The sequence below is a fragment of the Lichenostomus cassidix genome, chromosome 10 (genome assembly GCF_008360975.1).
Source record: "Lichenostomus cassidix isolate B80296 chromosome 10, HeHo_3.0, whole genome shotgun sequence".
In the NCBI taxonomy this organism is placed as follows: domain Eukaryota; kingdom Metazoa; phylum Chordata; class Aves; order Passeriformes; family Meliphagidae; genus Lichenostomus; species Lichenostomus cassidix.
Window position 1 is genome coordinate 9241135 of NC_139491.1, and position 10078 is coordinate 9251212.

Below are 10078 nucleotides of genomic sequence, written 5' to 3' on the forward strand. Positions count from 1 at the left end.
ACCATTATCCAGATCTTTGCTTCTCTTCTTGTCTCCTTCCTGTGTTTGTATTCCACATGCTTCTCCATGATTCTGCACATACCTTCTGTCCTCACTTTGGTAAATCTCTGGCTGTTATTCTAAAAGTGCCAATAACAAAACAAAAGTTTTTTAGGTCTTATGCCATTAAATAATCAAGATGGTTCTAATTCCATATTTCTTTTAAAAATATATATAAACAATTTAGGTGAGTTCAAAATCTAGACAGATTTTTTTAAAGTTACATCTGTCAACACTATAAGTAGATACTCTAATTTTGAAAACTCAACAACCTGCTTTTCTGTGTATGCAGCTCTGTCATTCTGAAGCTTGCCAAAATTAGCAATCCTAATCTTGAAAATTATCAATAACCACAGAAGGAACAGTTCTCTTTGCAGTGGCCTTTCTAAAGTAGCTATGTTCCTTCTTATTAAAGAGTAAGCCAAACTCTAACTTTTGATGAGTCGTACTAATGGGGAGAAATGTTGCTTTGATTTAAACAGATTACACCTGAGTTCTCTGCTGCTGTTTCACAGGTGACAAAATAAAGGTACTGATTTTCTGCACACAGCTGCCTGTGTTCATCAGAAAATGCTGAGACTCATTGCTGACAATGCAGTCACAAGTTCTGAAGTTGAAATGTTGCTAGAAGAGTAGCACTATCTTCAGAAAGCTGTGAAGGACATTCATAGTCATGTTAAAATTACTGTATCATAAATTACAGTATCATTCTGTTTCAAAGCAGAATGTTGTACCATGATGGTGTAAACTGGATCACATTTACTGTGTGAAATCCAATCTAGAATTCCATGTAACTGTTATTCAGGTACAGAACAAAGGTTTAAGTAACATCTTAGTAAGTCTTGACCTTTATAATGATGACTTCAGTGGAAAAAGGCCACACTGAAGAACAGCACATACTGCCTTGCCTTACTTAGAGAATGCAATGCACAAGCTTTTAAAAATCATTATTTATTCAGCTTTATCAGAGAAAAAAATATATAATCAGCAAGAAATCTGAGTAAAAATCTGCAAGAACCCAGACTGCATGTAGTAACAGGAGACAAATAATAAAATGAAGTAAAAATCCAGTGGTTTATCTTCTCCGTGTCTAAATAGATACTTAATTCTTTTTAAACTTGCTTTATATCGCAGAACAGAAAATCTTATCAACTCTGTGACACAGAGCCCTTAAATAATACATAATGTGGGCATTTCAAAGAGTTTGACTGATTTTTAACATCAATTTGAATATCAGTAAGTATCTTGTAGCAAGTTTGTGAATATTCAGGCATACCTGAATTTAACAAAACTTTTACAACATAGATGTTGTTTTGCTTTCAGTGTAATTTAATAGGTCTTTTGGGATCTGCCGTGTTTGAACATCTGGGAAACATCACATGTTGTCTGTTGATCAATGAGGCAACAGGAAAGGCATGATGTGACACAGATGTTAAATATGGCAATACTCCATAGACCAACTGGATCACAAATGGGAATGATCAGACTTTGAAAAATCTGATTAAGATTCATTGACTGGATAAAATTCAGCTTTTTTTTTTTCCTTAAAATTCCTAACTGTTCCTATAACAGTGTTTTAGTGGGTATTATTGTGGTCAATGAATTATTGCAAACTGGCTTATTTGGAGGAACAAAATGATGTAACTGAAGACAAGGACTTTTACTATCAAATACTCTACAGGAAGATGAATACAGCTTGCCAGATCCCTGCTGTCTCATCATGAAGATTAATGTCTACTACTGGATAACTCTGCCACTTCTCGTAAAACGAAGACTATATAAAGCAAATTTATTGCATTAGTTTAAGCCTCAGTTAATTGACTAACTGCCACTATAGTAAGATACCTTTTTCTCTCTCATATGCAAAAGAGAAATAGTGTATATGAATTCCTTTAACTGTTACCCAGGAATGCCACCTCCTGGTTATGTACAGAAATGCCCTTTGAGAGAGAGGGGGAAAAAGCAGCTTTCATTCTGTAGTTTCCAGAAAACCATTTCAATTAAATATATGTTAAAAATGTGGGAAACACAGACATGCCTCCTTGCAGACTTCCTGTCTTACTCGTTGAAATGTAAAGGTACTCAGATATTTACTTTTCTAAAGAAATTGTGTGGTTTAAAATAATAAACACACCTGACATTGACTGTAGAAACAACCTTAAAGCTGTTGTATTTAAAGGTAGCAGCTGAATCAATATCATGAATGAAAATCTGACCTTACTGAAGCTGACAGGACTTTTGTCACTGACTTCAGTGGGACCTAAACTTTCAGCCTGTATTTTTTGAAAGTTGCTCTTATGAACTGGGTTTGAATTGGCAGAAGTTTTAAAGGAAACCAGACATATATTCTTCTGCAATTCGGTGGGCACAGGATTAAAAAGGGGAAACTGCTTGTGCAAAGCAATGATGGTAAAGGTTTTCAGAGTCAGAAATCTCTCCTTCCCTATAATCAGACCAGATTAGCTGTTGCTTTTATTGCTTGAACTTCTCCAACAATAGACTTAGAGCTGTTTGGTGTTGCTAGTACCGGAATATGTTCCTTGAAGCAATCATATTATCATGCTGTGATGGACTCCCAAATCAAAGCAGAATTCTACTCTGGCTGCTAGGATGATATACAGACAGCAGGGTAAACAAGCCAGGGAATTTCTCCCACCTGGGAAGCAAATAAGATTCATTTCTCCATTTCATTTCCAGTGCATGAAGAAGACTATTTGGGCAGACAGCAGATAAAAGGCCCTGCAATTACAGAGCACTTTAACTCTACTGCGTTTAGCTTCTGCCTTTTTTTTTTACCTAAATATTACAGCTGTGTGATCTCTTGCAGATTTTAATTCTCAAGTTCATAGCTAAAGATAATTTCAGTGAGCCCAATCCTACACTTAGATATTTCAAAGGGAAATAGGTTCTCTTTGGTTCTGCCCATCAGTTTCTTTACTGTGTTAAGCACAACACAGTAGAAATGGTAATGTGAGCTGACAAATCACATATCCTTAATGGGGACACTGGACTGCTTACAATTTGCCAAATCTGTGATTCTTGGTTTTTTTAATACTGTCAGTAGGCAGTAATTTCAAGGATTCAGTGGAACAGTGTCTATTGGAAGAGATTAAAAATTAGTGAATGCTACTATATCTTAATAACAGATATCTGACATGTTTGATAAACATTTTCATTACAATTAAAAACTTTCTATCTAAATACAGAAGGTACAGGAGGGAAATGATTTTTCTTTCTTTATAAAGTTATGTTAATTAGAATGAGTTTTGATAGGCTGCAGATATATGATTCTTCAATAAATAAAAATAGCATGAAGCTTTATCAATTTTCTTTTCTTACGTCCTTCTTTGGAGGAAGAAACTAAAAGATGGAATAAATTGAGATTCAGCTGTATCTCTGCTGTTCCTACAGTGCTATACTTGCTTGTCTTTCCTGATGTGTCATCTTGAAACTGTGACCCAGGCACTGATACATGGAAAGCAGGTACCCACTTACTCAATCCATCTACACAGATGTCCACAGAATTTGTTATTTCTCTCAGCTGCTTTCTGAGAATTCTGTAAAAAGCCATTTATAATTTTGACATGTATACTAAATTTTGCCATATATAATAGGTAATGGAAAGCACATTTGTGAATCCTGTTTTTTTCTTTTCTTTTAATTAAAACAGGGCTTTAAGATTCTTAAAGTACTATGCTTTTTCTTTAATGAGGGTTATTATGATCAGAGTGCCAAAGAAATGATAGAGTGTGTTGGGTGACTTTGTGGGGTTTTTAAGAGGAAGGTAGGGTTGAGGAGACAAGTGCTCAAGGGAAAAAGGGAAAAATGTTCCAACATGACACTGTTCCAACTATTTGCTCTAATGTTAGTGATACTATCTTCTATCTGTAGATGGCAGTGATCTTCCACTGCCTGCTTCAGGAGCAAAGGGGGAATGGTGGTGATGATGAAATCCTAAAATTAAAAGCACTGTGCAAAACAGATGTGGGGAAGAGAAGTCATAAGGTATGGGAAGGTATATGCCTCATTGTATTTCATTCATGTGATGAGGAAATGTGTCATGCCATTTAGAATCTATAAATTTCTATACCAAAAGATTTTGATGAAAAATTCCAGAATATTGTGTTTTGAAATATATCTATGATTAAAACCCTTTGTTGGCATTCTGGACTTCTTGTATGCACCTTAGACAAACTTCATTATTTTAAACATGTTTATTCAAATAATACCTGCTGTTTTCCTTCCAAAACCCTCTGGGTACTTTAGCTACCTCCTTCATCAGTTGCTCAGCAGGTCTATTACCCATTTAATTTTTAGCTGTTTTTCTCTTAATGTTTGCATTAGTTTTCACTTTCATTCAAGTAAAAGGCAGTAAACAGTGTGTAAGTCCATCTGGGTATACTTCAGTGAAGGGTGTGATGTGATGCTCACTGAAAGCAGAGTTCTTATTAATTTCATTAGGTTTATAATCTTGCCTCCCAAAATCTACCTTGCTTGGTGAGTGGCAGAGAGACTCTTTAAAATAGAACATAAAGCCAATATTTTCAGTTGTGGATTGTTTTCATCTTAGTGGTTCTGCCCATAGAATTTCAAAATATGATACTTTCCATGAAGATCAGACTCTAAAAACTACATTTCTGAAGTGCTATTTCAAGTGTCACATGGGCTTCTAGCATCAGGTTTTAAATGGAATCTAGACACACAAATGCAGATGAGGTGCCTAATAGGATTTCAAACACTACCTAAATAGCATTTTAAAATTTGCTTTGCAGTTATAAATATCAAGGAGATTTTGGGTATTGTGAGGAGGAAGATGCCTATGATTCATGTATATGCAAAGTGGACACAGAGAAGTACCTAAGCCAGTTATTTCCTAATGCCCATTGTTTTTAGTAGAAAGTGTATCACTGAAAAGAGAAAAAAACCCAAACCAATTCATCTGCTTCTAAGGCAGCCCAGTGTCGTGTAAATGGTCTGAGCATTAGACTCCTTAGAGTGACTTTGAGACGTTCCTCAGCAAATCATGAGCAACTCTCTGTTTCAGCTCCTTCTATTTAACATTAAGCCATTTCATTCCTTGCTGCTGAAAGAGGTTTTGCAATATCAGCACACCTAATCTGCAGCCACTGTTGTTTCACTGCAGTCGAGCAGAGACTTGTCATTAGTATGACCACTGGCAATTTTGACCTCTAGTGCAGAAAGACAGTATAAATTACTGTGCATTGCCTAAATCCTTTTTGGAAAGCTTAACTGTGAGTTTTGTCCTTCTGCACAGGAATGTATCACATCCCATATGTTCTGGAGCAAAAAGGACACTCTTCATCCTAACACTAGGCTTTCCACACATTCCAGAAGTAACAAAAAACCTGGTATCACTGTATTTAGAGCTTTCTATACATGAATGCTACATTTTCTCCTTTGAATTTTGTCACCTCTTTCTTGCTCTTATTTACTGACCACAGTTTTCAATTCTTTGAAAAGCAGCAGTTTCTCTAACTGACCTGTCACATTGCTTAACCTACAGTTCTAAAAATGAATTTGTTTTTTAATGAGTGAATGGTAAATCTTTATATTCCATTGTCAGAAAAATAATCCATTAATCTGTTCCCAGCATGCAGTTTCATAATATGCACTTTCAAAAGAAAAAAGGAAAAAAAAAAAAAAAAGAGAAAGGGCGGCAGCAGCAAAGGAAGTGTGTATGGCCTATTATTTACAGATCCACATATGTCTATATCCAGACCTGCCTTTTCCATCACACTGGCAGGGCACAGCACAGAAAATTAATTGTCTTAACCTGCTTATATTGTTCTCCCTCCAAAAAAAGACTACGGGGAAATATTAAATAAAACCTAGGTTTAATATCTCCACTCATGCTCTAAAATGCACTCAGTAAGATCCCTTCTTGGGGAGTTACTTTTGGTCACTTCACAAAAACGTCAACATTGGAATTTTGCAAAAAACTCCTTTAGCAAGCTGTTGGCTCAGTTTGCTTTAGATACACTTCCAAGATTATTTGCAGCATGAACTCAAAGTGTGCAGGACTCTAAAACTCTCCCATAGCTTCCAGTGACAGTGCCTGACTTGCAGGGTTTCTGCCTATCCTTCCTCCCTTCTGTTTCTTCCCATTCTCATTCTTTTGCTCCCTCTCTTCATCTTTCTAATTCATTCCACATGCCCTTGAATATGTACCATGTAAGCTGCTGTTTTGCATCCAACATTTGTTTATCCTGGGACTTATCACAGTATCTGAGAATCTCATAACTTTCACAGATTTTTATCCTCTTGAAGCCTTTGTGAAACAAGGAAGTGTGTGTCAATTTACAGGTGGGGAGTGGTCACACTGTAGATTAAGTGAGGTGCTCAGAGCCCTGCTTAGCCGTGGGAGCTCTATTCAAGTATTTCTTGGCTCCTGATCTGCTGTATAGATTGAACATTCCTGTTGAACTACATCTCCTGCAGTGCACCACAGCCTCTTTTCCAAGTGAGGACAGGCCATCACTCCAGCATTTTTGGCTTCTGGCATATATGAATTGGCTGGGGAGACTCTTCTTACATTAGAACAGGGACATGAGACAGAAATTCAGAAATTTTTAAAAAACCCATTGTGACTTTTCAAAATCAAAATTAATGGATGGGTAGAAAAGAGAATGTGTGTGGGAATGGGTTCAAGTGTCTGACCTACATTTCCATTCCCCCAAAAGAAACCAAAGCATCCTAAAAAAAAAACCCAACATGTAAAACAGATACTTTACTCATAAACAGTTAGTGATCAAAAAATGCTGACTTCTGAAGAAAATTCTGTAATGGCCCTAGTTGTATCATAGACTAGAACAAAAAGCACATAACTAAGATTTCATTGGAATTATCTTTTCCTCCTCATTTCAGCGTATCTGCTGTAGATGTAGCCAGCATGCTTTTTTGCAATAAAATCCACCTACCTGTACATCCACACAGTTAGTCTCTTAATGTTAATTCTAAATTAATTTTTTGGAGTTGTCAAAACACAGGACTGTGTATCCATGTTTTACAACTCAAAGGGAAGCTTCCAAAGCCGTGAAGGAAGGCTTGCATATGGACTGAGGCTGGCAACATGTGAAATTTGGGTGCCAGGTTATTAAGTATTCTGATTCAGCCACAACTCCACAGTGAGCTCTACAAATAGCTTTGCTGATACTGAGGTAGTGACCTCTGAGGCTTTCATGTGACTGTGCTGCCAATGGGTTGTCTGGTCCACCGGGGTGCCACTTTCCTTTGATTTATCTTTGAGTCTGAGGAATTTTTTTTTCACTGTAGTAAGAAAATCCTATTTCAAATTCATTATTAGAGCTGGCCCCAGTGGATAAATTCTTGTAACTAGGTATTTATTTTCCATGCATATATGTACTGACTTTAAAAGAAGCCTCATGCAGATAGATGTCTGGTTTTCCTTATTAATTAAGGGAGATGGGGAGAGGAAGAAAAAGGGGAATATATAATAGCTCACTTACCTGAGAAAAGCTGTGCAGTTGGGTGTGATCTGTTGTATAAGGCAGAAAATATGCATCTAATCAATTGTACTCTCTTGGAACCTTAAAAAAAATTGGTTTAGAGCAAACGTTATCATAGAAACTTGGTGATAAAATAAACATTCTGATTATTTCGGCACTTTTCTGCAGACCAAATACAGTCACCATAAATGAAGTTTAAAAAAAGAAGGAGAAAGAACAGAAAAGTAACAAATTAAATGTTTATGTAAAACTACTCTGGTAGTGAGCCCATATCTCCTATTCTCAGGATTCAAACTGCTTTGCCTAGTGAAAATGTTTCAAAACTGACATGCAGAAAGAGCCTGCATTCTGCTGCAAGCATAACTTCCACTGAACTGTGTAAAAATAAGGCAAGATACAATGTCAACACTAAGAAGAAAAGGTTAAGTTACAGTCCTTGTATATTTGATGGGTATTGCATAAGAAAGCCTTTTTTCAGTAAATCAGTTTAGTGCTATTTTCTGTTCAGTACTAAAAAATATTGCAGCAAAATCAAAAGTTTCTACATCTATCACAAAACTGTGAAAGTAGCATTTCTACAGGCTACAAAAATATTTTAAATCTTATCAGAAATCTCATCAGGGGACTTAATCTGTCTGCTGAAATTTTGCAGAAATTGGCTCTATCGCCTCTATGCCAAACTACCTAAAGTCACCCACAAAACTAGAGATGTGTTTTAATCTCTGCTCAATGTTTTATGCAAGAGAGACAGTAAGGAGAGTAGTGTCATCTCCACCCTCACAGCAATTCCAGCTGCTGACTGCAGTCAGATGCATTCAAGGAGCTCAGTCCAGCTACTTTCAAGAAGTGTGTTTAATGTGAAGTGCAAACAAAAATAAACAACTGATCATACTCTGAGTATAATGCAAAGGCTATTGCACCTTACTGGCTTTTCCTCCAAAAGGTCCCCAAAAGTTACCTTTTGCACAAAGAAAGTCAGCAATGCAGTCGGTATGCAAAGGCTGGGAGTCTACCACACCGAGCTAGGCTGGAGACAATGCCTCTTACTTTCATGATGAGGTTTTTCCTTATATTTTTACTCTCTGAGCAATCCTCTTTCTCAGCATTTTTGTTATTCTGTTTTTTGCTTCATATTTTCAGATACATAAATACATGGAAGCATTTTACAGGCATTCCAAAGCTTCCTGAGAAGTGACTGACCTTTATAACTCTTGGAGTATGTGCAGTTAATTGAAAAGTTCTCCTCTCTATATATTTTCTCTAAACAATGGAAAAAATATCTAAGTTAAACAGAACCCCATCCAGGTATGTGTGTAAACTTGAGAGAAGAATGCAAGAGAGTTATTTATAAAAGGATGAAAATATTAAGTATTATTTATTTGGTGCCAAATATATTCTTGGTTCTTATCTGTTCTTACAAGCAGCACTCTGTTCATATATGGAAGAAGCAAATTGAAGCCACAGCAGCTGAGCTACAGTAATTTTGATATAATGGCACTGAAAAGATGCCAGCAAAGTACCTTTTATGTGTGTGTTAAACTTAGCTTTGGTTGACAGTGTGCCCACTGCAAAACATACACAATACCTATAGGAATGATAAACAGAGCTTTCTCCAAAGAAGATTTCATTCACTTCTTTTGTAACTTAGTTATTAATTTAGTGTATAATTTAATCTATCAATTCCTTATCTATAAAAGAGATGCATCAGGACTTCTGTGAGTCTTGTCCAGGCACATTTCAATGACTTCTGAGAGGAGCTATCCTGCTACGGGTGTTGCTCCACCCTGCTACTCCATAGCCCTAGTCAAGACTGGGGGCTCAAACTGTAACTGTTACATCCAATATAATATGAAACATTAATTTTACTATGGTAGCTGCAGGCATTAAGACTTTAAACAAGGAATAAAAAATTACTACTGTTTGACATATGAAGAATATGAAGGAAAGAGTTCTGGATAAGCTTTAAAATACCTTAGTAATATTTTCTGAGCCTCTAGACAGATTTACTATGATCATGTCTCTCTTTAAGTCTTGTAAGCTTACACCATCTTATTAACTTTTAATATATGAAAAATATGCACTATAGGAAATGTAATGTTACTAATGAGGTAAAGATCTCCCCCCTCACTGTTATTTCCTGTCCATCTCCGTGGTAAGTAACCATGTATCTTTGTATATGGACAAGTACAAGATAAGTGAAGTAGCTACTTACCCATCTTCTGTCCCAGTGGACCTTGATTAGCCAGTAAAAAGGCAGAGGCCACATCAAACCAATGCTCTACAGAACAAACCCAAAGAAGTGCATTAAGATTCTGCCCTTGTAATGCCAGCTAGTGAGATTTTCACACACAAGGAATACTGAATAGGACCTTCTAAAGCTAAAAGATCTTGCAATCACATTTTGTCCCATCAACTAGTAGTTCCCAGTACAATAAATACAAAGAAATCTGCAATAGGAACATAGAGAAATACTCCCAGAAAATATCTCAGACTTTAAACTCACAGCAATATTCCTCTTGTTAAAAAAGCAGATGAAATCTATTTGCTTGTTA

At 36.3% G+C, this 10078-nt stretch overlaps 1 protein-coding gene across 2 annotated transcripts in view; it reads right to left on the reverse strand.

Annotated features, from left to right (window-relative positions):
• The window catches only part of SH3GL3 (SH3 domain containing GRB2 like 3, endophilin A3), a 59463-nt gene extending 49703 nt beyond the window's left edge, over positions 1-9760 (reverse strand). The window contains exons 1-3 of one of the 2 annotated variants that reach the window (XM_085070503.1): positions 9739-9760; positions 7527-7607; positions 3-119 (exon numbers count right to left, since the gene is read on the reverse strand). In XM_085070503.1, the coding sequence (XP_084926629.1) occupies positions 3-80 (78 nt within the window). In that variant the 5' untranslated portion in view covers positions 81-119; positions 7527-7607; positions 9739-9760. Of the gene's footprint in view, positions 1-2; positions 120-7526; positions 7608-9738 lie in introns of those variants that run through there. The other variant, XM_085070505.1, reaches the window with a different exon arrangement.
• Positions 9761-10078: the final 318 nt, after the last annotated feature.